Source organism: Budorcas taxicolor, chromosome 22 (assembly GCF_023091745.1).
Source record: "Budorcas taxicolor isolate Tak-1 chromosome 22, Takin1.1, whole genome shotgun sequence".
NCBI lineage: Eukaryota > Metazoa > Chordata > Mammalia > Artiodactyla > Bovidae > Budorcas > Budorcas taxicolor.
Window position 1 is genome coordinate 50,948,195 of NC_068931.1, and position 27,174 is coordinate 50,975,368.

General features: G+C 36.9%; 1 protein-coding gene across 1 annotated transcript in view; it reads left to right on the top strand.

Annotated features, from left to right (window-relative positions):
- ME2 (malic enzyme 2) overlaps positions 1-27,174 on the top strand; it is a 54,584-nt gene that overhangs the window by 26,375 nt on the left and 1,035 nt on the right. Inside the window, exons 8-15 of the mRNA XM_052660350.1 lie at positions 1,235-1,344; positions 1,443-1,540; positions 1,838-1,951; positions 4,306-4,420; positions 6,812-6,954; positions 12,576-12,678; positions 22,764-22,834; positions 23,319-23,417. Of these exons, the coding sequence (XP_052516310.1) occupies positions 1,235-1,344; positions 1,443-1,540; positions 1,838-1,951; positions 4,306-4,420; positions 6,812-6,954; positions 12,576-12,678; positions 22,764-22,834; positions 23,319-23,417 (853 nt within the window). The remainder of the gene's footprint in view (positions 1-1,234; positions 1,345-1,442; positions 1,541-1,837; positions 1,952-4,305; positions 4,421-6,811; positions 6,955-12,575; positions 12,679-22,763; positions 22,835-23,318; positions 23,418-27,174) is intronic.

Consider the following 27,174-nt stretch of genomic DNA (forward strand, 5'->3'; position numbering starts at 1 on the left):
ACACTAGACTGCCTGGGAAGCTTCCCTGCCCTACCTTTTAGATTATGATCTAAAATTAATGATCCATGGATGATCGTAAAAATTAACTCCTTTTCAGAGTCAAAGTTGTTGCCATATCTAAAACTAAACTTTTTACCATCCCAGACATTGCCACCTCTTCCCCTTCCCCTTTTTAGTCATCCAGGCTGCCTTGGCATTTCAACAGCTTTTCCCTCTTCCCAGGTGTGGTCCTCATCAAGTTCTGCTTGTTCATTCTGATGTCTCATAATTATCCCTTTCGCTTCCTGTGACTTCTGCTTCACCTCTTCTTGTCTTCATGCCTCAGTACCTTCCTGATTATTTTCCCTTCTTTCTCATCTCTCTGTGCATTTGATATGTGCTATGCCTCACTGGCAGCTTTATCCTTCCTCCAGGGAGTCTTAGATGAATTTTTCGCTTCTCAAGCCTTCAGTGATTCTACATCAGACACAGAAAAAAGTCCCCTTCCCCAGTTTTTCTTTCAGAATTCTCCCTTATCTGGCTCCAACCTCTCTTAACCAACTTCTCCCTTATACTTTCATATAAACCCTGAAATATATAGCCAGATTTGAAAATTCAGGGACAGCCAAATAGACCTTGTATTTCTTCCTACCACTTTACTTTCTGTTGTTCTTTTGGGACCCAAATAAAGTTCCACCTCCTTTCATGCCTCCCCATACTTCATCTCACCAAGATGACTAGATAGCTTTTTTTGAAAGCCAGTGAACTCATACAGCAGTTTTTTAAAAACTGCTTATTTAATATATATTTTACTGTATTGCTGTTTAACTGTGAATGTAATGAAAATTCACATATCAAATACATACTTTTTGAAACTCAGAGAAAGAAATCTCTTCCTTTTTAGGAAGTTATTTGTGCATATATGTGCTGGGCACCCTCCTGAAAGTGAAAAGTGAAAGTAACCCAGTCGTGTCCAACTCTTTGCAACTGCATGGACTACGCAGTCTTTCTTTGGCACTTGGGAATAGTTTGTACAGATTAGTATCCCTTTGGTCCATCATGGTGCTACATTTGTTTTAACCATCCCATAAATTTTTCTGAATGAATAATAGATTTTTCTATATGTTGAGTCTAGTCTTTCAGACACTCTAAAAATTGTTAGTGTGGCCTTAAGTGAACTAACTTAGTATATTATTTTTAAAATGTTTAAGAGTGGTATTTCATCACAACCATAACGGGCTTTGCTGCTTTTTAGATATGGACAGAACACACTTATTCAGTTTGAAGACTTTGGAAATCATAATGCATTCAGGTTCTTGAGAAAATACCGAGAAAAATACTGTACCTTCAATGATGATATTCAAGGTAAAGCAAAAAACAAGCACTTAGGTTTTTTATTCCTCCTTAAAACCTTTTTTGTAGTGTGCCGTTTCTCACTGCACCATGCTTTACTTTTCTCGCAGGGACGGCTGCGGTTGCTCTGGCCGGTCTGCTTGCAGCACAGAGAGTCATTGGGAAGCCGGTCTCAGATCACAGAATCTTATTTCTTGGAGCAGGAGAGGTAAGTTTCTGTGAGCTTTTAAGATTGAAAACCAGCACTGTGCTTTAGACTGGAAAATGGGGCATAATGAACTTCTAATTTTGTTGAGATAGAGGGCATAAATTCAAGATCTCTGTTGTGAAATAGATAATTTAAAATCATTGGAAAGAATATCACAAAGAATCAAGTTTTGTGTGCTTCATAAGGGAAGAATAAACCCAGTATTTCTCATACCATAAAATTCTCATATATAAAGTAACTTATAATATCGCATCACACTCTAATCTTTGTTTTTGAAATTTCTGTTTTGTTGGACAGGCTGCTCTTGGAATTGCAAATCTGATAGTTATGGCTATGGTTGAAAATGGCCTCTCAGAAGAAGAGGCACGGAAGAAAATTTGGATGGTTGACAAGTTTGGTTTATTATTTAAGGTAAGGTATTCTCAAACTTGGAGAAGCAAAAGTATGTTGTTATAGTGATATTTTTAGAGTTCTCTTTTCATATTCAAATCATAATGTCTATGTTGGCACCAGAGTTATTCTTTCTTGCTTTGTTTTCTGACTCCTGACTCTTCTAAACCTATTGGCTTTTAATGGGGTCAGAAGTTCCTAATTAAATTGCTAGCAGGACATCTGATAATTTGAACAGAAATCCTTTAACTCTTTGGAGATCACAATCTCTTGTAGCAATCTGATAGAAATCTATGGACCTTTTCCCTAGAAAAGGCATGTATTCCTAAGGTGAAATGGTGGATGATAGGTTTATCCCAGGTCAGCTTGGTATCCTTTGTTCCTGCCCACCTTCCTGTCATTGATTGCCATTTCTAGTAGCTTAAGAAATGCCTTGTATCTTATACTGTGTAACACATCAAAGAATAGGTAAACTGTTTCATAGTTGAGCTTATGCAGTATTCAATGCTGTTATATTTTTGTGGTGTTTATTGATATATATAAACTACTTGTCATTTACATCTTTGGAGCAAGCTTGTATCGTTTACTTTGCTCTAGTTCCTGAAATCTTTTCTTAGTTAGTATCAGTATTCTGTTAGTACAAAAAATGAAATAAAAAATATGAATGAAAAATCTTGAATGTTTAAATTTTAAGTAATTTCTAAGTATTTTAAAAATGTACCACACATTGTGATTAACTTATTAAACCTTTTTTTTTTCAATCTCATTTGATCTTACCAAAAATATTTTCAAATTTTACAAATGAGGGAAGAGGTTTAAAAAGGTCAGGTCATTTTTCCAAGCTTGTAAGTCATGGAGGTGGGATTCCACCCAAGTAGCCTGACTGTGAATCCTATGCTGTTAGTCATTCAACGGTGCCTCCTCCCAGAGCTATAACTGCCATATTTACTTGTATGACAGATACAAGGATTATTGAGACCTTGTACCTGGAAGACCATTGGAGAGTGTATATATTTTTGCTAGTACACGTGAGTCTGGTGGTTCTGTTTGTGATGTTTGTTTTCATAAATGTTTTGATTCTTTACCGTGTTTGCAGTAATCAAGTCTAGGGTGAATGTATGTGCGTCTGCGAGGTCAGGGTATGTTTTTCCTTTAGCATGAGTTTTAGGCTTTGTATCTCTTGTTGTGACCCAAAGCACTGCCCTCTTTTTTGAGACTTTGAGAGTTTCTGACTGAAGCCCTCATGGAAGAGATGTGGTCTTCTTGGGAGCAAGCATGTGAAGCCACTGTCCTGAGAACCTGGATCTACTGAGGCTGTATTTCAGTCGTTTAGTTAATTCCCCAGCCAAGTGATGATGGAGTTTTGCTTTTCTGGGCCCCTGCTGGTCCTCACTTGGGGCTTGTCTGGAACTCTGATGTTAAAAATCACCTTTGCTGGGGAGGTCTTCTCTTTTGCCGAAATAAGGATATGGATTTGCCATCCTGGTTGGTTTTTGCATTCAACATGTTTTTGTTTGCTTTAAACGATTGAGAAATTCATCACTGTTCTAACGTGTCAGTGGTACGTCTCCCACACTTGTGACACTACTAAGGAGTTTATTTTTAATGGGTTTTGACCTGGGATTTGGTGAGGAAAGCATACTACTTCATTCAGCTATCTTAAATCAGAATTCCCTTTCCTCTTGTTTCTGAACTCTTGGTAGCATAAGTCTATAATATCTATCTGAAATTCTGAAATCCCTGAGTTTTTCCTGAAATTCCTTTGGTAATAAATCTGACAGACCTGAAACTATGTACTAACTTTAGTAGCAAGACCAAAGATGATATTTCTAATTTTCACCTTTTGTACTTGATGTGACTATTCATAACTTCTGTTCAGTTGTGGAGTGCCCACTGAGAGGGTGTTTGTGATAAATTACACACTCTAGTATTCTTGCCTGGAGAATCCATGGACAGCGGAGGTTGGTGGGCTATAGTTTATGGGATTGCAGAGTCAGACACGACTGAGCAGCTAGCACTTGTAATATATTATCATAAGACATTTCTGAAATATGAAATTCTAAGCTCTAAAATGCACCTAGCCCACATAAGGAATTGTATGCCTTTGTGCCCTGTTGGATTTAGGAAGACTTCACAGAGTAAATGAGTTTTTGAAAGGGATTAGAAATTTTTGGTAATAATGGAATTTGATGCATGTTTTATTTTTGGGTTTTGGGGCAATATGAAGAAAGAATTGGAAGATAATGAGTTGAAGAGAAATGTAAATGAAAATGAAACATTATTCCTGTAGTAACAATATGTGACTTATAATGATGTCTTTCCAAATAATCCTCAATAAACATTTACTAAAGAATGTATTTTATTTAAAAATTCAGGGGCGGAAAGCTAAAGTGGAAAATCATCAGGAACCATTTGCTCACTCAGCTCCAGAGAGCCTACCTGACACTTTTGAAGAGGCAGTAAATATACTTAAGCCTTCAACTATAATTGGTGAGTAAAGTTGTTGCTAAGTCATTCTGTTACTTACCTGTATAATGCCAGGCCTAACTTGCATGCAGGATTATTCAAAGTGAAATGACATATTTTACTTAGCTTTCAGCATATATGTTTCTATGATAGCTTTGTTTTTTAAATTGATCTTCATTGGAGTATAGTCGCTTTACAATGTTGCATTGGCTTCTGCTGTACAGCAAAGTGAATCAGCTATATGTATGCCTATATTCCCCCTCTTTTTGGATTTCCTTCCCATTTAGGTCACTATAGATGTGATAGCTTTTTTTTTTAACTGAAGTATACTTGATGTGCAATATCATATAAGTGACAGCTGTACAGTGTAGTGATTCACAAATTTTAAAGGTTTACTCCATTCATAGTTATTAAAAATGTTAGATGTGTTCCCTGTGTTATATGTGATAGCTTTTAGGTACAGTGTATACAGTTCTGTTAACAGATGTTGCTTGTACTTTTAACTTCTAGAAGCTGTGTGATTGCTCATGCTTTGCTTTTAGAGTTGGTATGACTGGTGGGCTCAAAACCTGAAAAAGACCAAGGTTATTTGACAGACTGTACCAAGAAAATCCTATGCAGAGTCAAAGATTTTCATTGACAACAAAGCTGAAAGCTTTTGGTATGTTTTAAGAGTCAGGCATTTAATAGCTGTCATCAGACTGTAACATGGCATTAACAGAAAATGTAGAGTCTTTAAAAGAGGGACTATTTTATTTTCTAAACAGCTATAAGATTAGAATGTATCATTTTTCTTGTATTTTACCAATTTCATGGAGGAGCCCTATGGAATTTTAAATAGGAAACTGTTTTAAGTCACGAACAGTCTTTATGGTTAGGAAAAGGTATCTGTATTAGGTTCTTTACTGATTGAAACTCACAATTTTTTTAGAATGGGAAGTAATCTTTCAGATTGTGAGTGCATTTCTCTCAGAACTCAATTTTTTGCTGTTGTTTAGTCTCTAAGTCATGTCCGATTCTTTTGTGACCCCCGTAAGTCTATAGCTCGCCAGGCTTCTCTGTCTATAGGATTTCCCAGGCAAGAATACTGGGGTGAGTTGACTCAATATAGAAACCTAAGAATCTGTCCATTGACTCCGGCCCTGGAGGATGAAGGAAATAAGAAAATAATGTTTCATTCTCTTAGAACTCATGGATTCCTAAAAATATGTCCACATACCTCATGTGACCACATGGGAAAACACCGAGTATACATTCCTTTTTTACGTGAGAAAAACAAGCACAGAGTTGTTAAACAACTTGCTCAAGATTTTGTGAGTATTTCATATAGCCAGGAGTGACAGAGGGAGTACTAAAATTCTGGTCTCCAGTATTTCTTTTTATTACATGTCAGTTTATAAAACGGAATTTAAAATTTCTTTAACTGTTGAATGTAAGTCTTTTCATTGGATGAACTCCGTAAGCGTTCAGCTGAGGCATTCCTTGTCTCCCCCAGTTCCCACTCTGGGCTGAGTCTTCTTTCAGTGCCTCTGTTCGCTGCGCACTGAGCGCCTGGGACCGGTTTTCTGGTTTTCTGTTTACTCTGTTGTGTTCTCTCTCAACTTGTAAGCTGCCTGCATTATACTCACCTTTATATCCCAGTGACCTACATACAGTGTCTGAGACATTGTTGGAGCTTACTAAAAGTTCATTAAACTGATCTCTATCAAGAAAGTGGATGACTATAGTCAAGAAGATCTTTTTTTCCCTTCTACACTCCTATTATTTTGTAATGAGTACCACAGAGTTTAACAAGTTAACATTTAGACATTCAAGTTTTTCATTTAAAAAAGAATTTTAATTGTGGTCAAACATATATAACTTAAAATTTGTCATCATACCCATTTAAAAGTATACAGTTAGGTAGTGTTAAATGCATTCACATTGTACAGCCAGTTTGTGGAACTCTTCCCCTTTTAAAACTGAAGCTCTGTGCTTATTAGACAACAATTACGTGATGGAGGTAGTCTTTTTTTTTTTTTTTTCCCCTGTTGCACCATGTAACATGCAGAATCTTCGTTCCCTGACCAGGGATCAAACCTGTGCCCCCTGCATTGGGAGCACAGAATCCTAATCACTGGACTGTCAGGGAATTCCCTGGAGATTGTCTTATATTCTTTTTTTTTTTTTTTGCTCTCAATTTACTATGTCTGGGATAGATAATAAATATTTCAGTGGAAATTTTAGTGTATTTTTATTGTTTCTCTTTTCAGATGTAAGATTGGAATTATCTTAGCAATGCAAAATCTTATCTTTGTAATGGGAGTTTACCTGTGCTTTTTTTATGTTAAAGCTATTGTAGAAATGCTGTTGATGGGAATGCTATTTTTTACTTGTAATGAAGTTGTTTCCCCCCTCCCCCTTTATTTATGATAGGAGTTGCAGGAGCTGGCCGACTTTTCACTCCTGGTGTAATCAAAGCAATGGCTGAAATTAATGAAAGGCCTATAATATTTGCATTAAGTAATCCTACGGCACAGGCTGAGTGCACAGCTGAAGAAGCATACACACTTACAGAGGTATTAATATGAAATGGTTATGTCTATGATTTTCCCTCTATTAAGGAGAGTTTAAATTTTAGTTCTTTCGAATTCTTTGTCACTGCCACTGGTTTATATTCCGTTACAAGTATCAACTTATATACCATTGGAACAGTTGGATTTTTCCCTTCCTGTTCCATAGGGATATAGTTGTAATCACAATGTAATCCCTTTCTGTATTGTTCTTGCAAGTGACCTTTAAGAGTCTCTAGGAAGTGGGTTTTTTTCTTTTTAATTTGGTTACAATATTGTGTTAGTTTCAAGTATGCAGCAAAGTGATTTGGGTTTGTTTGTTTCAGTTTCTTGTATTCTTTTCCATTATAGGTTTTTACAAGATATCAAATGTAGTTCCCTTTGCTATACAGTAAATCCTTACTGTTCAGGAAGTGATTTTTAAAACCTTGCTTAACAGTGATATATAGCAGTAATTATTGAGTCATGCCCTTAAGAATAATTCATATGTCTTAATTTTTAGTGTTCTGTCTCTATTAAAAGTTGTTTCATTATGGAAAATTTGAAGTATATACAAAAGTAGAAAGAATGATATAATTTAACTCCCATGTACCAATGTTTTTGTTATTTAGTTGCTAAGTCATATCTAAATCCTTTGTGACCCCATGGACTGTAGACAGCCAGGCTCCTCTGTCCATGGGATTTTCCAGGCAAGAATACTGGAGTGGGTTCCCTTCTCCAGGGGATCTTCCCGACCTAGGGATTGAACCCAGGTCTCCTGCATTGTAGGTGGATTCTTTAGCGGTGAACCACTGGGGAATCCCATCGTGTATGAATATTCTGCTTCAGAAGTGGTCACCTTATTGCCAGTCTTGTTTCTCTGACATCCTACTTACCTTAGATTAGGAAGCCAGCCTCAGGTGTATCATTTCATTATTAATATTACAGTATATCTCTCAAAAGTTAAGAATTCTTAAAAAAAATAATCACAGTATCATTATCATACCTAAAATTTATTTCTTTTTAATTTCAATTATTTCTTAATTTTTGGTTGTGTTGGGTCTTCATTGCAGCTCATGGGCTTTCTCTGGTTGCGGCAGATGGGGGCTACTTGTGGTGTGCGGGCTTCTCATTGCTGTGGCCTCATGTGGAGCGCAGGCTCTAGATGCATAGACTATCACACTTCACAGTTTTAACAATTTTTTAATGTTTATTTGATGCTTTTGTATAGCTTTTGGTTCTCTACTAAAATTTTGTCTTGTCATTTATTTGATGTTTTTGTATAGCTCTTGGTTCTCTACTAAAATTTTGTCTGTCATTTAATTTCTTGAATATATGAATTATAATTAAAGTAAGTATCTGATAGTAACAAATATCTCACTCTCTATCAATCCATTTCTATTATGTGTTTTGTTTTCTTCTTGGTTATCCAGTTCTTGTCTTCGTAAGCCGACTTTAGCTTTTCACTTCCTTGTTGAGTGCTAGGTAGTGCAAATAAAGAACTGTAGCAATAATTTGAGGCTCGAGATGAAGTTAGCTTCCTCCACAGGAACTTTACCTATCCTTCTGGAGACTGTTTGTCTGGGGTGGTGGTGGTTGGTGGTTTAGTCACTAAGTCATGTCTGGTTCTTTGTGACCCCCTGGGCTGTTGCCTACCAGGCTCCTCGGTCATGGGATTCTCCAGGCAAGAGTACTGGAGTGTAGCCATTTCTTTCTCCAGGAGACCTTCCCAACCCAGGGACTGAACATGTCTCCTATGTCTCCTGCTTGGCAGGCAGATTCTTTACCACCAAGTCACCTGGGAAGCCCTCTTTTCTGGGGTAACTCCCCATAGTTCATCAGGATGTAGTCCATGAGAGGCCTCATCTATTTTCACAGTTAACCTTTTCTCTGGAGTATAAGTCAAAAACCCTGGAGTATTTATTGGTACACCACCCGCACCCCTAGTGGTCTCTAAACTTTACTTTTTTTTTATCATCATGGGACTCGTGACACTTTTGCTGTTCAGGCTCTCAGCCACAGATTTTCCTTTTGAAATCACTCCCCTGAAGGAGGAGAGCTTCCAATGCTGAGTTTGAATGTCTTGTTCTCCTCTTTTTTTGAATCTTGACCATCTCTACCTCCAAGCCCTCCCTATCTGGGTAGCACTCCTACTTCCTTGAAACATCTGTTTAATATATTTTATAGAGTTTTTCTCAGTGTTACCAAAGGGAGAATTGGTGTGAAGCAACCTAGAAGACTATTCCCAAAGTAGAACTCTGTCTCAGAACTTTCTGAACTTCATATTCATGCTCTTGATATATTTAGCATTATTTTTCTCATTGTTATAAATTTTATTTTGACACATATATTCTTTCAAAATTCCTTCTGAGTCTGTATTGCCATTTTGGTTCAGTTCATTTGCTCAGTTGTGTCTGACTCTTTGCGACCCCATGGACTGCAGTGTGCCAGGCTTTCCTGTCCATCACCAACTCCCGGAGTTTACCCAAACTCATGTCCATCAAGTTGGTGATGCCATCCAACCATCTTATCCTCTATCGTCTCCTTCTCCTCCTGCCTTCAATCTTTCCCAGTATCAGGGTCTTTTCCAATGAGTCAGCTCTTCGCATCAGGTAGCCAAAGTATTGGAGTTTCAGCTTTAGCATCAGTCTTTCCAATGAATATTCAGGACTGATTTCCTTTAGGATGGACTGGTTTGATCTCCTTGCAATCCAAGGGACTCTCAAGAGTCTTCTCCAACACCATAATTCAAAAGCATCAATTCTTTGGCTCTCAGCTTTCTTTATAGTCCAACTCTCACATCCATACATGACCACTGGAAAAACCATAGCTTTGACTAGATGGACCTTTGTTGGCAAAGTAATGTCTCTGCTTTTTCTAGATTGGTCATAACTTTTCTTCCAAGGAGCAAGCGTCTTTTAATTTCATGGCTGCAGTCACCATCTGCAGTGATTTTGGAGCCCCCAAAAATGAAGCCTGTCACTCTTTCCATTGTTCCCCCATCTATTTGCCATGAAGTGATGGGACCAGATGCCATGATCTTCGTTTTTTGAATGTTGAGTTTTAAGCCAGCTTTTTACTCTCCTGTTTCACTTTAATCAAAACTAAAGGTTATCCCCCAAATTATCAATTAGTCTTATACAATGCGTATTTGATATGTATACTACATGTATTATGGGCCTTGGCATTTCCAAAATATAAAAAACTTATAATGTTTTGGGCGATAGTAGTATATCAGTAGAAGACTGTTCAAACATTTAAGAATTTTATTTTTTAAGATGTACACTGAATGAGTTACAACTCCCCAAGGAGACTGGTTTGATATAGTCTATTCTGTTAGTTCTCAGTTGCAAATTTTTACATAATTTTTTCCTTAGTGTTACATAAAATAATGATATAAATATATTTATTTGTAGTTACTGTTTAAATGTTTAGTGTCCTTTTGTTTTTGGTGGAGGGATGTTTTGGTGTTACTCTAACTCCCTCTGCTGCTGAGTGAGAAAAATTCTTAAAAAAATGTTTTTCATATTTTATTGGTCAGTTGCTCCTAGAACAAAGAACTTCTACTGAACATGGACTTCAGAATGAGAATTCTGTTAATAAGTTCTTGCCACTGTAAGTTGATTATGAAAGAAGAATTTTAAAAAGATGGCCTGGAGAAGATGAACTGCAGTTGAATCTTGCCATTCTAGAGAAGATGCCCAAGATCTTTCTAAATCTCCAAATTTACTGATGCCATGAGGACATAACATTTTTCCCATGAAGAGCTATATTGTACAGCCCACTTTATAAATCTGTTAAAATTAATGGTGGCACAAAGATAACCTATATTATACACATTATGGTAACACACATGGCATTAGCCATGAACTAACCCTTAATCTGGCTTCCCTGTGGCTCAGCTGGTAAAGGATCCACCTGCAATGTGGGAGACCTGGGTTCGATCACTGGGTTAAGAAGATGAACTGAAGAAGGGAAAAGCTACCCACTCCAGTATTCTGGCCTGGAGAATTCCATAGACTGTATAGTCCATGGGGTCACAAAGAGTTGGACACGACTGAGCGACTTTCACTTTCACGACCTAAATCTTCAAAGAAAAAGTGTTTTGTCACAAATAAAGCTATGCTTAGAACAGGTAGAGAATGGGAATAGCTATAGCTTTCTGGATTTGTAGGTCCAAGACAGTCACCTGGGCCCACCACTGGCACAGTTGGCTTGTTTCTGTACCTAAACCTGAGATCATTTTGAAGCTGCAAGTATGTCTTGTAAAAGTAATCATTACTATACATAGTAGATTTTCACATTGTCCAAAGGGTCAAATTCTTGAATACTAAATCCACTAGGGTCTACCGTCTTTGAGAGGACACTCACTCTGGGTATAAGACACATGCTTGCGTGTGCTCGTGCTCAGTCATGTCTGACTCTTTGCAGCCCCATGGACTGTAGCCCACTAGGCCCCTCTGTCCATGGAATTTCCCAGGCAAGAATATTGGAATGGGATGCCATTCCCTCCTCCAGGGAAATCGTCCCAACCCAGGGATTCAACCTATGTCTCTTGCACCTCTTGCATCGGCAGGTGGCTTCTTTACCACTGCGCCGCCTGGGAAGCCCAATACACATCTTTTGATGTAGGGAGAAGCAGACAAAGCGTTATCTAAACACTTAGTGTATTATGGACTTCCCTGGTGGCTCAGTCGGTAAAGCATCTGCCTACAATGCAGGAGACCAGCTTCGATCCCTAAATTGGGAAGATTCCTTGGAGAGGAAAATGGCAACCTACTCCAGTGTTCTTGCCTGGAAAATCCCATGGACGGAGGAGCCTGGTAGGCTATAGTCCGTGGGGTCACAAAGAGTCAGACATGACTGAGTGGCTTCACTTTCACTTTTAATGTATTACATGACATTCCAGAGCACAGTACTAAAATCGATGGATACAACAATTTTGGAGACTTCCTTTTCTTTAGAAGACAACACGCCATATTTTTTTGGAGTGACTGGTTATACCATATGCCTTTTTTATAAACTGGGGGGCACTGTAGCATAATAGAAAAACCATGTGTTTTAGAGTTATGAAAATCTGGGTTCAAGTTTAATGGCTACAGTTGTGGTGCATTACTTTTTACAAAGTATTTGGAAATATTTAAGCCTTAGCTTTCTGAGATTTTTTTAAAAAATATGTATTAGTGAAATGAGATGATGGTAATCTTATAAGCCTTTGTGTGGGTTAAATTAACTGAGTTAACACATATAAAGCACCTGGTACAGAGCCAAAAACGCAGATGTACAGTAAATGGTAGTGATATAATTTTTGATGTTTCCCTCTCACTCACAGATGTTTATAGTAGTCTTTATTTATTATTAGGGATGATATTTTCTTGCCATCTACATTTTTAAAGTTTTAAAGGAAAGAGGACTGTCAGGTTTTAAATTTATTAATGGACATTTTTCAACTTTATTTGAATGTATGCTGTGCATAAAACAAACCTCATTCTAATAAGAATTTTAATAAAAGGATTGTGTTCTAAAGTAAATTGTGCCTTTTGCAGGTAATATGTTGGTCTGCTACAGAGTTTAATTTTGTTTGCATTCACCTCAATTTTCTAGTCTACATAAAGTGACAAAATTGAGGTTATTTCATTTCTCAACAGGGAAGGTGTTTGTTTGCCAGTGGCAGTCCGTTTGAGCCAGTGAAACTCAGTGATGGGCAAGTCTTTACACCAGGCCAAGGAAACAATGTATATATTTTTCCAGGTAAGTGCCATCATTGTGTTAGAGTAATCATTTGTTACAGTAAAATTCTTCTTGAAATTCTTTAGAAATTAATATTTGAAAACCAACAGCATTTATGGGATTTTGCTATAACTGTACAGGAGAAGTCAAGGAATTCAGCAAATCCGTTGTGCTCTATTTCCCCTGAAAATTTATTTAATCATACTGTTCATTAAATTTGTTTTTATTGTAGAAATAAAATAGTACATGGTTCATAAAAGTGCAAAAGGAACAGAATGTTAAAAAATTAATTAACCCTCTTTACTGATACCCCTTATCATACTTGATACCTCCTTATCATACTTGCATATTTATCATGACTGGCACATGTGTCTCCCCTTATCTTGATTCTTCCAACTCTAGACTGATACATGTGAACTTCCAACTATGACATCTAAGTTACAGTCCACACATACCTCCTATTACCTTCCTTTCTCTCTCAATTTCTGTTACTACTTTTAGTTTTCCTAGTCGTCAGCTTTATCTCCACATAATGAACTTAAAAGAGCTTTTTAAGATAGCTTTGTAAGCAATTTAAGATAGTTTTTATTAGCTTGCCACAGTGAAAAATGAAAAAAAAAATCTGGTATTTAGCTTCCTTATCTCTCTCTCTCTCTCTTTTTTTTTTTATATAACAGTTGATGTCCTAGTAGCCTCTTTTATTTATTTATTTATTTATTTATTTATTCTTGGAGAAAACTTCATTTTTCTTTCTTTCTTTTTTTTTTAATTTTACTTTACAGTACTGTGTTGGTTTTGCCATACATTGACATGAATCCACCACGGGTGTACATGAGTTCCCAATCCTGAACCCCCCTCCCACCTCCCTCCCCATATCATCTCTCTGGGTCATCCCCGTGCACCAGCCCCAAGCATCCTGTATCCTGTATCGAACCTAGACTGGTGATTCGTTTCTTACATGATAGTATACACGTTTCAATGTCATTCTCCCAAGTCATCCCACCCTCTCCCTCTCCCACAGAGTCCAAAAGTCTGTTCTATACATCTGTGTCTCTTTTACTGTCTTGCATACAAGGTTATCATTACCATCTTTCTAAATTCCATATATATGTGTTAGTATACTGTGTTGGTGTTTTTCTTTCTGGCTTACTTCACTCTGTATAATCGGCTCCAGTTTCATCCACCTCATTAGAACGGATTCAAATATATTCTTTCTGATGGTTGAGTAATACTCCATTGTGTATATGTACCACAGCTTTCTTATCCATTCGTCCGCTGATGGACATCTTTTATCTCTTATTTCATCTCTCAGCTATCATTGGTTAATATTTCTGTTGTAGAGAAATTCTTGAAATTTACACTGTATTTTGTTGTTTTCCATGTTTTGTCTTTGGATTGATTCTGAAATTAACTTATTATATGTTATTCATGTCTAAACAAGAGTGTGGTTTGATAAATACAGTAGAACATGCAATTCTATATCACAAAATTTTTGACATTCAAAGTCTTTTAAGTGTCAGGTGTAATGAATCCTCCTTTAATTTCTTGCTTGCTTTCTTCATTTCATCTAATCCTACCCCACAGTAAATCATTTCCGTGGTGGTTCTCTTGCCCATGTACACTGTTCCTTTCTATTCCTTTGCTGATGTTAGCCTGAGCTATTTAAATTCCACTTGGTTTTCTTTTAAATTCCTTTGTTGTTGTTGTTCCGTTGCTAAGTTGTGTCCTACTCTTTTGTGATCCCATGGACTGTAGCCTACCAGGCTCCTCTGTCCATGGAATTTCCCAGACGGGAATACTGGAGTCGATTGCCATTTCCTTCCCTATGGAATACATCTTTGAATAAGTTTTTGTTTTTAATAAAGCATGAATGAAAACTGAGTTTTTATGTATATGAAATGTCTTTATTTTTTTCTCTCGGTTGGTTGGGTAAAGATTTGCAGATTCAAAGTCTTCTTTTTAGTTGTGCCATGTGGCTAGCTGGGTCTTAGTTTACTTCCCCAACCAGGGATCGAACCCAGGGCCCCAGCAGTGAGAGCACTGACTACTAACCACTGGACTGCCAGGAAATTCCCTCAAAGTCATTTTGTCAGACCTTTGGAAACATTTCTCCATTCACTTTTAGTAGCCAGTGTTGCTGACAGAAAACCTGGTGTTGATGAGATTCTCATTCTGTTATACATACTGGTTTTGTGTCCCTGAAAATGTTTCAGTGTTGTCTTTATCTTTAGGATTTCTGAAAGATTAGTAAAATGCATTCAGGTTTGGGCTTTATTTCCATTTATCATGCATGTCTGCAAGTGGGCCAATTCACTATATCTTCTTTTCCAAAGGATTTTTTTTTCCTGTTTTTATTTTCCCCCATTAATTTCCTTCCATTATTTGTTTTTTCCTTATGGAACTTGGGTTAGATAACCATGGTCAGATCTCTCTGTTGTCCTTGACTTGTAAATTTTATTCATATTTTAGCCTCTTGTCTTTTTTGTTCTGTAATATGGGGGATTTCTCTGGTGTTGATTCATTCATCTGTATCTATTTCGTTTTTTAACACTTGTAGTATATGTTTTGTTTCAACAGTCTTCTTTCTTTTTATTATGGAAAATTTCAAGCATATACAAAAATAGAGGGAAGAATGAAGTCCCATGTTACCTTCTCCCACCTTTTGGCAGTTATCAACTGGTAGCTGATATATTTAATCTATATTCCCACCCATTCCACCTTCACTGGGTTATTTTAAAGCAAATCAGAGACATCATATAATTTCATTAATAAGAACTTCCGTATGTGTCACTAAAAAAGTGAAAACATTTTTTTACTTAAACATAACCATAGTACTGGTCACATCAAAGAAAATAAATGATAATTGCTTAATAGCATATCAACTCAATAGGGTCAAATATTTTTTTTATTCCCAGTAACCTTTTATTCACAGAATAACTCTTTAATGGCCACTTTTCTTTTTAAAGCTAGCAATGTCCTTTCAGATCTCTTCCTAGAGTTAGTAAGATTCTTTTAAATATTTCTTCTTTTGTCTTGTTTTATTTTCCAGCAGTTTCTGGTGATCCTTCATTTGTTTGTTTTAATGAAAGAATCACACAGAGTAAAACAGTGGCTTGGCATGAATTTCCTTTGTACTTGTGTCTTTCTCCTTGTGGGCCTCTCCTTGAGGAACTGCAGCTAGCTGTAAGATTTTATGACAGGTAGAGCTATAGCATGTAAAGGCTGGCATCAAGGCAGCATGTTATTATAACTCTTGTTAAAATAAAGATTTGGAACCTATGAATATCCTGGTGCTCTTTCCTCCTTTTCACCCACGTAGTTGTGGTTGTCTTAGAGTTCCACTCTGCTTGTCTCTTGAGAGATGGCATCTGTAACAGAAATTCTCCCATCGTTGACTATCTCTTTCTAGAACTTGATAATGTTCAAAATCAGTCTGTCCCATCCAACATTGTTTCTCTAGCATAAAGCCTTAAAAACATAAATACTTTTCTGTTGACTTACCAAAGCCATTTTTAATATTGCATTTGACCAATAGAGCACTTGACAGTTGATTACTATAACAGTTCCCTGTCCTAACTTAACAATAACAGTTATTAGGACTGTAAATATAGACCTAAAAATGACTTGGTAGCAGAGGTTAAAATGGATTTAAAAACAAGATTGGCCAAAAGAATGTTCATGAAGCAAGTAAAAACTTAAGGCTCTGTTAGAGTTGTGTGCTCTAGTAGTTATAATTGGATGAACAACAGAAATAAAACCTGAAAAGGGACTGAGGTTTCCTAATGAGGAAAAAGTGGCCGAGAAGTAAAGGTGTCCTTCTCAGCGAGCGAGGACAAGAGTTGGAGTCTGGCGCCTGTGGAGGGTGGGCTGCTAGTGAACCATCTCCTTCTCTGGGCTGAAACCCTGAAGGACTGTACTTTGGAGTGTGGGGATAGTTTACCTTTGAAGTTACCTGTAAAACCTCAAGCGTTTGTCTTGGCCTGCCAGTGCGCAGAAGTGCTCAGCAGAAACAGACAAAAATCTTCTCTGGTACAAGACAACAGTATCCTGCTCCTCAAGTTACTCTTACAAATAAATCTTCAAATTGAATCCCAGTTAAGAAATAAAAAAGAAATGAGGCACATGAAGAGACAAGACAAACATAAGCCAAAAGAAAACAACAAATAACCCTCTGGAACTCGACATATCAGACAAGTGCTCTGAAACAAATAACTTACTATGTTTGAGATAAAAGCATTCAGCCAAGTAACACTAAATTCTAGAATTGAAAAATACAATAAGGTAACTCAGTTAATGAGGCTAATAGAGATTAGACCAAAGAAAATTAATAAACTGGAAGAGAGACCAGAAGAAACAATCAAGAGACAAAAAATATATATATTAATATATTAATTATATTAATCAACATATTAATTGAGGTACATTTAATTGAGGTCCAGAGGGAGCTGAGAGTAAGAATGAGGAAGAGGCAATATTTACAGGCTTCATGGCTGAGAATTTCTTAGACCTGACAAAGGACGTCAGTACACAATGTTCAGGAAGCTTGGTGAAACCCGCATCTAGGGACATCATCATGAGGCTTCAGAAAATGACGACAGAGAGAAGACCACGCATGCAGCCGGAACAAAAAGGTCTCCTTCAGAGGGGCAACTGCTAGACCAGCAGCTGACTCCTCAGCAGCAGCCAGATGCCGGAAGGCAGTGCAGCAATCTGTGTGAGTGGCTTTACAAAATGCTTGTTAAGCTCAACTCGTTACACAGTGTGAAGATCTTTCAAGAGTGAAAACGATGAAGACTTTTTAGAAGGAAAAAAAAAAAAAGGTTTCACCATCTGTCTGCAGACATGTAAAAATGTAGAATAAATTCTAAAGAGTATTCCTTAGACAAAGGAAATGTAATTCCAGCTAGAAGTGCAGAGATTTAGGAAAGAATGAAGAGTAAAAAAGCTGTGATTATTTCAGTTAAACAAAAGGAATGTCGTATATATAGGGGAAAGCAATCATGATATATGGGATTTTGAAAAATATGTAGACAAAATACACAATAACAAGAGCTTGTTGGTTACGTAGAGTTAAACTGTTAAGGAGATACTTCCATTGCCTGGCAGGAGGGTAAATTAAAAATTAGCATGAAACTTTTAATCAGGATGTATGTTACAAATTTGAGGATAACCACTAGAAAGCTAGGAGAAACCTCCAAGCTATGATAAGAGAATATGAGGGGAGAAAGTGAAATAATTTTTTTTTCTAATTCCAAAGGCAAGAAAGAAGAAAGGGAACATGAAACAGACAAAACAATATAAGAAGACAATAGATCCTGCCCCAAGAAATTTCAAGGAGAGAAAAGAAAAAAGGAGGGAAAGAAATTATCAAAGACTTGTTAACATTTCCCCAGATCCAGATTTCCAGATGGGGAGGGCCCACCTACCACGTGCCAGATATGGTGGGTGAGAGTAACATACCTCAAGGCACATCACTGTGAAATTACAGAACATTAGATACAAAAGAAAAAAAAAAAGATCCTACGTAATTCCAGAGATGCAAAAAAAAAGAAAAAAGATAATCACAGGAAAAGGATCTGGAATCACATTGTCACCAGACTTGTCAACAACAATGCTGGAAGCTGGAAAGTATTGAAATAACGTGTCACAATTCTGAAGGAAAATTACTTCCAAACTAGCATTCTAAACCCAGACAAAGTATCAAATAAGTGGAAGGTAGTAAAAGTGTGTGTGTGCATGTGTGTTGAGGGACCAGTGGGGGCTCTTCAAAAATGCAAGATTTAAAAAAATTTATCTCGCATGTACTGTTCTTTAGAAAACACTGGAGAGTATAGCCTACAAAAAAAAAAGAAAAGAAGAACAAAAATACTAGGAAGAAGTGAGATGTAGGAAATGGACTCAACTTAGAAGCAAAGGGAATCTGTATGAAGATGAAGAGTTTCCAGGAATAGCACCGTATCTAGGATGGAGAGCAACAAGGCCAGATTGGAGCTTCAGCAGATTTTTTCTGGGGATGAAACGAGAGAAATGTGAGGTTGTTGAAACTGCTAGGTGATTGAGACAACTAAATGAATGAGTGTCTCAGCATGAAATAATTTTAAGTACTCAAAAATCAAAGGAAAAGCAAAAAGACAGTAACTTCAGGGGAAATAAAGTTATGTAGAAGAGGAAAAGTTAAGATACAGTGTTAATACATGGCCTGACTGTTAATAGCACTTATGAAGAAAGTCATAATAATATAAACACTGAATATTGATTCAACCAAAATTATGTTCTAACTCTATTGGGAAGAAGGCTGGAAATGTGCCAGAAAGCTAAATATTTCTTTGCCACAGGAACGAGTCCGTGATCTCCAAAACTAAAAGTCAATCAGAAGAAATAGAGGCAAGCTGTGTGAGAGAGAAATGTTATTAGGTTAGTGAGAAAGCAATTGTGGTTTTGGACCATGGATTTTAAGTCATTGTAACTAGGTTCATCGTGACTTCCCTGATGGCTCAGCAGTAAATTATCCTCCTGCAATTCAGCAGACACAGGTTCAAGCCCTGGGTCAGGAAGATACCCTGGAGAAGGAAATGGCAACCCACTCCAGTGTTCTCGCCAAGAGAATCCCATGGACAAAGGAGCCTGGCGGGTCACAAAGAGCCGGACACGACTGAGCACACATGTACATAACTAGACTCAAATACATATTTATTAATCAAAATAGAAACCACTACAGTGAACACATTTTTGCCAATGAGAAGTTTGTTTATTCTTGTAGCATAAGAATCTGCTTTCAGATTTGACGAACTCTCAGAAAGCATTTTCTGCATCCTGCTGATTATGGAAGCTGGTTTTCTCTGCAAAAAGTTGTTGAGATGCTTGAAGAAGTGGTAATCAGTTGAGAAGAGGTCAAGAGAATATGGTGGATGAGGCAAAACTTTATAGCCCAATTCATTCAATTTTCGAAGCATTGTCTGTATGACGTGCAATTGGGCATTGTGAGAAAAATTGGGCCCTTTCTGTTGACCAAGACTGGTTGCAGACATTGCAGTTTTTGGTGCATCTCATTCATTTGCTGAGCATACTTTTCAGATGTAATGGTTTCACCAGGATTTAGAATCCTATAGTAGCAGCAGCAGCAGCAGTGGATCATAGGGGCAGCAGACCACCAAACACTGACCATAACCTTTTTTTGGTGCAAGTTTGGCTTTGGAAAATGCTTTGGAGCTTCTTCTCTATCCAAGCACGGAACTGGTTATCGCCTGTTGTATCAGTTCAGTTCAGTCGCTCAGTTGTGTCCAACTCTTTGCAATCCCATGAATTGCAGCACACCAGGCCTCCCTGTCCATCACCAACTCCCGGAGTTCACTCAAACTCACGTCCATTGAGTAGGTGAGGCCATCCAACCATCTCATCTCTGTCGTCCCCTTCTCCTCCTGCCCTCAATCTTTCCCAACAGCAGGGTCTTTTCCAATGAGTCAGCTCTTCACATCAGGTGGCCAGAATATTGGAGTTTTTCAGCTTCAACATCAGTCTTTCCAATGAACACCCAGGACTGATCTCCTTTAGGATGGACTGGTTGGATTTTCTTGCAGTCCAAGGGACTCTCAAGAGTCTTCTCCAACACCACAGTTCAAAAGCATCAATTCTTCAGTGCTCAGCTTTCTTTACAGTCCAACTCTCACATCCATACGTGACTACTGGAAAAACCATAGCCTTGACTAGATGGACCTTTGTTGGCAAAGTAATGTCTCTGCTTTTTAATATGCTATCTAGGTTGGTCATAACTTTTCTTCCAAGGAGTAAGCGTCTTTTAATTTCATAGCTATAGTCACCATCTACAGTGACTTTGGAGCCCCCAAAAATAAAGTCAGCCACTGTTTCCACCATCTATTTGCCATGAAGTGATGGGACCAGATGCCATGATCTTCGTTTTTTGAATGTTGAGCTTTAAGCCAACTTTTTCACTCTCTTCTTTCACTTTCATCAAGAGGCTCTTTAGTTCTTCACTTTCTGCCATAAAATCCACTTTTTGTGACACGTCACAATCCAATCAAGAAATGTTTTGATAATGAGTGATGTTGAGCATCTTTTCATGTGTTTGTTAGCCATCCGTATGTCTTCTTTGGAGAAATGTCTATTTAGTTCTTTGGCCCATTTTTTGATTGGGTCGTTTATTTTTCTGGAATTGAGCTGCATAAGTTGCTTGTATATTTTTGAGATTAGTTGTTTGTCAGTTGCTTCATTTGCTATTATTTTCTCCCATTCAGAAGGCTGTCTTTTCACCTTGCTTATATTATCAGAGAAATGCAAATCAAAACCACAATGAGGTACCACTTCACACCAGTCAGAATGGCTGCGATCCAAAAATCTGCAAGCAATAAATGCTGGAGAGGGTGTGGAGAAAAGGGAACTCTCCTACACTGTTGGTGGGAATGCAAACTAGTACAGCCACTATGGAGAACAGTGTGGAGATTCCTTAAAAAATTGCAAATAGAACTACCTTATGACCCAGCAATCCCACTGCTGGGCATACACACCGAGGAAACCAGAATTGAAAGAGACACATGTACCCCAATGTTCATCGCAGCACTGTTTATAATAGCCAGGACATGGAAACAACCTAGATGTCCATCAGCAGATGAATGGATAAGAAAGCTGTGGTACATATACACAATGGAGTATTACTCTGCCGTTAAAAAGAATTCATTTGAATCAGTTCTGATGAGATGGATGAAACTGGAGCCGATTATACAGAGTGAAGTAAGCCAGAAAGAAAAACACCAATACAGTATACTAACACATATATATGGAATTTAGAAAGATGGCAATGACGACCCTGTATGCAAGACAGGAAAAAAGACACAGCTGTGTATAACGGACTTTTGGACTCAGAGGGAGAGGGAGGGGGTGGGATGATTTGGGAGAATGGCATTCTAACACGTATACTATCATGTAAGAATTGAATCGCCAGTCTATGTCTGACGCAGGATACAGCATGCTTGGGGCTGGTGCATGGGGATGACCCATAGAGATGTTATGGGGAGGGAGGTGGGAGGGGGGTTCATGTTTGGGAACACATGTAAGAATTAAAGATTTTAAAATTAAAAAAAGAAAAATGTTTTGTTGTTGTTGCGTAGAATAAGAGAAAGTGACACTTCCAAATGACTGGGTTTTTTTTCATTTTTAGTCAGCTCAGGAGGAACCCACTTACTGAGCTTTTGCATCTTTCCAATTTGCTTCAAATGCTCAACGACCGTAGAATGGTCGATGTTGAGTTCTTCAGCAACTTCTTGTGTAGTTGTGAGAGGATCACCTTCAACGATTGCTCTCAGTTGGTTGTTGTCAACTTCTAGTGGCTGGCCACTATGCTTCTCATTTTCAAGGCTCTTGTCTCTGTTGCAAAATTTCTTGAACTGCCACTGAACTGTACATTCGTTAGCAGTTCCTGGGCCAAATGTATTGTTGATGTTGTGAGTTGTCTCCACTGCTTTACATTCCATTTTGAACTCAAATAAAAAAATCACTTGAATTTGCTTTTTGTATAACATCATTTCTGTAGTTTGAAATAAATATAAAATAAACAGCATGTAATAAGTCATTAGCAAAAAAAAGCAAAAAATGTACATTAAAATGATATATATAACATGACCACATTTATTTAAGAATGTATTCCAATATCAAATGGCAAAATTCAACAATGCAAAACTGCAGTTACTTTTGCACCAAACTAATTAAAATAATCAGCTAAGAGAATTAAAAATAGTCACCTCTGTAGAGCAAGAAATAGAGGATTAGAGATGGACTGGGAATTAATGTTTTTGTAACAACTGTTGATGACTTATATACATTTGTGAATTTGATAAATGTGAAAACTAAATTGCAAAAAGCCACTTGATATTTCTAAGATTATTTTTTCTAGTAAATGAGAATTGTAATAGTCAGAGATCATTTGATTTTAGTGCTCAGATTTCTGTTTTCTCTTGGCTGCTTTGTTTTTCCAGAGAGGTTGTTTTGGGGGAGGGATGCCTTACCATTAATTTGGTTTAAATCTAGGAATTTATTTCACTCCTTTCATAATTTGAAGTGACCTTACTAAAAAAACTATTTTAAATGTACTCCAGGTGTGGCTTTAGCTGTTATTCTCTGTAACACCCGGCATATTAGTGATCATGTGTTCCTGGAAGCTGCAAAGGTAAGTGTTTTAAATATTGTTTGGTTATTTTATAAAGAATGAATTATAAAAATGAATGGATCTTAAAAACAGAGAATGAGTTAAATTTGCCTTATGAATGAAAAGGAAATGACTCATCCGTTGTTTTTTTGATATACCTTCTTCTACATAAAATTAGTTTACCATGATTTTTCCAGTGTTTAATTGCAAGCTGTGAATCCTTTCATATATACTTTATCTGTATTATACATATCTGAAGGTTACATAATTGTGACAGCACAGATAAAATGTCTTTAAATATGATTAAAAGTCTTTAAATAAATCTAAATATTTACTGTTTAGTGGAAAGCAGTTTTAATTTCTGCAGTGGATTAAGCGTATTCCTGCTAGAATCGAGACTACCAGAGAATTATTCTTTGTTCCCCCAACCCTTTTCCCATTTCATTAGTCCTTATTACTCTCTTATTTAAGCAAACCAAAATGAAATTCTTTTCTCTCTCTTCAGGCTCTGACAAGTCAGTTAACAGATAAAGAGCTGGCTCAGGGGAGACTTTACCCACCACTTTCTAATATTCAGGAAGTTTCTATTAACATTGCTATTAAAGTAAGTAATAATTTATACCCCTTCACAGAAATTTTAGTGGTGTTTTTACAGAACTAACACAGGTTCGAGAAAACTTGGGAACATTTAGAGAGTGCAAACAAGAAATTTTATGTTGCTCATATTCTTACTACCAGAATGTAACTCTCCTTTGATGCCTTCTAGTCTTTTTTTTTCTTCCCACAAACATATAAAATGCACATATGTGTAGTCACCTGTACCTGTTTTTAAAACTGATTCCTCACTGCATTTTTTCCACTTAATATATTCTAAGTATAGTATGTAAATCAATAATAATTCTTAGGAACACTAATATTTGTGGAATTCTCTTTGTTGTAAGATCATAATTTGTTTAACCATTTATCGGTTTGGGGGGGACATTTAAGCATCTTCTGTTTCATTAGAAATAATGTTATAGTGAATATCCTTAGATAATATTTTAGTGAACATCCTCAGATAATATTACAGTGAACATCCTCAGATAATATTATAGTGAACATCCTTAGATAATATTACAATGAACATCCTTAAATAAGTCTTTATATGCATTTGTGATCATTTTTTCTTTAGGTAAATTTCTTATCATAAGAACAAAAGGATTGACATGTTAAGGCTTCTGATAAACATTGCCAAATGATTTTTCAGAAAAAAAGTATTGATTTATACTGCCCTGTTAGGTAGGAATGTATTCTGCCAATACTGAGAATTATTTTTTTAATTGCACATGTTATTTTCATTTAAAGCATTCACTTTATTAAATTGAAGAATATTTTTGTTTTTATTGAACAATAGTATTCTTTCTGTATTTGTCTTCTACTTCCTAACAGTAGGCTCTTTAAACAGTAAGGGTAATGATCCTTTTGTTTTCTGTGCTGTAGGTATTTTCCCCTTTGTCATTTATTTTAACTTAGTGCCATTTTTCACATTTTCTTTAATGGAATGATCTGTTTATTTTATGGATTGTTTTCTTACCTCCTGTGGATGTTGATGCTTTCTTCCTCTCCAAAGTCATAAATGTCTACCTGTATTTTCTAATAACATAAAACTTTTTAATCCCTCTGAGATTTTAGTGTATGATATGAGACAGAGAAACATTCTTTCCTGAAAAGTTAACCAGTTGTCTCAGCACCGACTGGGAATGCTACTCTTGTTAACATAGAAACAAACATTGGTTCCTTTACTAGGAGTCTGTTGTGACCATATTTGCCTATTATTAGGCACTGTTTTCGTTTAATAATGTTTGCTATTTGATACTACACATTATACATATGAAACCATCATTACAGGATTTTCTTTCTATTCTGGCCTTTTTATTCTTTTGGATGAATTTTTGAATTCAAAACCCTTCAAACTGAGACTATGTCATATTTATAAATTGGTGAAATTGAGTCTGTCTGTATTGACTCTTCCCTACTCGATATCTCTCTCTCCATTTACGAAGGTTTTAGTCTAAGTTTTTCAATATAATTTTGTTGTTTTCTTCATTGAAATGTGGCATGTTTCCTATTACTTATTTTCATAGATATTCAAAATTTTCGTTATCCTTTAAAATAACATTTTCCCTTTCCATATATATTTCCTCGTTGGTCATTTCTAATATACAGGGAAGGTATTTATTTGATAACAGGGTTCTTTGTTGAACTAAGTTAATTCTTTTGGAATTGTTGAGTTGTGAATTATCTGAAAATGACTGTTTTTTAATTTATATAACTCACTTTTTCCCTATTTTACTAAGTTACTTGCTATGTAAGAGCAGTTTTAAACAATTGAGTTGATAAGGGCACACATCCTTGTATTTTAATAAGGATTGATATAAGTACTTTTAAAATCTTTTTGAAGAAGTAGGCTTATGTTCCTACTATTTACTAAGATTTTCTTTTTTATTTTTGGCTGCTCTGCATGGCTTGTGGGATCTCAGCACCCCAACCAGGGAGTGAACCCAGGCCTCAGTTCCACTAGGCCACTGGGAAACTCCCAAGATTTTCATAAATATCAGGATTAGATATAGAATTTATCAACTGCACTTTCAACTTAAATGCTGATGATCATAAAATTTTACCCCTCTGAGTATTAATGTTATTATTGTATTATATTAATACTTATAAAATAAGCAAAGATTGGAAATTGATAAAGAATGATATGCCTAGGAAATAATCAATTCAGTTGACCTGGAGTCTAGAATATAGTTAGGAAAAAGGCATTAGTAAGATTTGAAATTAAGACTGGCTGTACAGATACACAAATGCCAGATTTAGGACTCTGAATACTATTGTAAAACAACTGAAGAACTTAGAGCCCAGCATTTAGATGAGTAGAGTTCAACTTTAGAATGTTATAGGTGGGACAGATTTTGGAAGATACCAGTCAATTAGATTACTAGCATGTCCACATGAAAGGTAATATATAAGGAAAAAGAAGATCTGTGCTTGGGGGTGGTATGGGAGCAGAACCCCCAGGGTTGTGTCTCTTCCCCCTCTTCCTTCTTCTGTGTCCTAAAGTTTTCCTTTTTAGGAGCCAAGGGATCAGGAGAGTAGACAGTGCTTTTTGTCTGTCCCCCAACACTACCCAGAGCCACCAGGCAGCTCCACATAGCCACTGGTCACCTGCTGGGTATCTGTGCAACCAAGGAGGGCTTGATCTCAGGCCCTGCCCCCAGTCTTTCCTGTGGACACAGACGTGTTTCCTACAATAGACTAGACAATACAGGTGACCCTTGAACAATGCGAAAGTTAGCTGCTGACTCTGCGCAGCTGAAAATCTACATATTACCTTACTGTTGGTCCTCAGGGTCTGAGGTTCTGCATCCACAAATTCAACCAACTGGGAATCATGTGGTATATATTTAGTAAACGAAATTCACATATAAGTGGACCTGTGCAGTGCAAACCCTTGTTGTTTGAGGTCAACTGAATGTGACACATTTTCCATCACAAAATATCATGAGAGTGAGCTCCTAAGACCAAGGATTACCTTTAATAACCATCATTTTTCCTTAAATATTCCTTTTAGAAAACTGAAAGAACTAATAGTAATCATCATTTAGAATGAAAATTAGAGGAGGAGACATAATTGTTTGAAGAAAATTTTTTTTCTATCATTTATCACTACATTTTTTAAAATTAGACCATAACTTGAGAACTTAACTATATGATAGACACTGCTACCCTGTGAGGAAGCTTTTTCATTCTGCCTCATTTTACAACATAACCAAGACTCAGAGGGTTTATCTTCACCACCAGTCATGGTGTGTGGCTTGCTACAAAGATCAGAAATTCATTCAAGCCAATGTAGGTGGGAAGTACCTAACCTAACTTTTTAGGGTGGTCTGTGGTCTAGTCTCAGAATGCTCTGCGCTTGAAACATATTTCTCACTTTTAAATACCCTGGGCAAGTTACTTAAACTCCTCAGACTTTGTTGTTCTCATGTATAAAATAAAAATAATAATAATAGTACTTATAGGATTCTTGTGAGGGTTAAATGAGATACCCATGTAAAGCACATAAAAACATGCCTGACACTCAGTGATGGTGGTGCTGAGTTATTACCGTGTATAGGTTCCAGCCCTTACTTTACTTGACCTTACAGTTCTAGTGTCCAACACTGGTTTGTAATAATTTCTGTGTCCTTTTATCGAAATTATAGAGCAAAAACACCTGGCTCACTTGGGTTAGAGTTTCACCGTAGCCCCGTCAGCTGTGACCAGGAAATAGAATCTCCTACACACGTCTCAGCAGGGCTGTGGGAAAGGACACAGGCAGG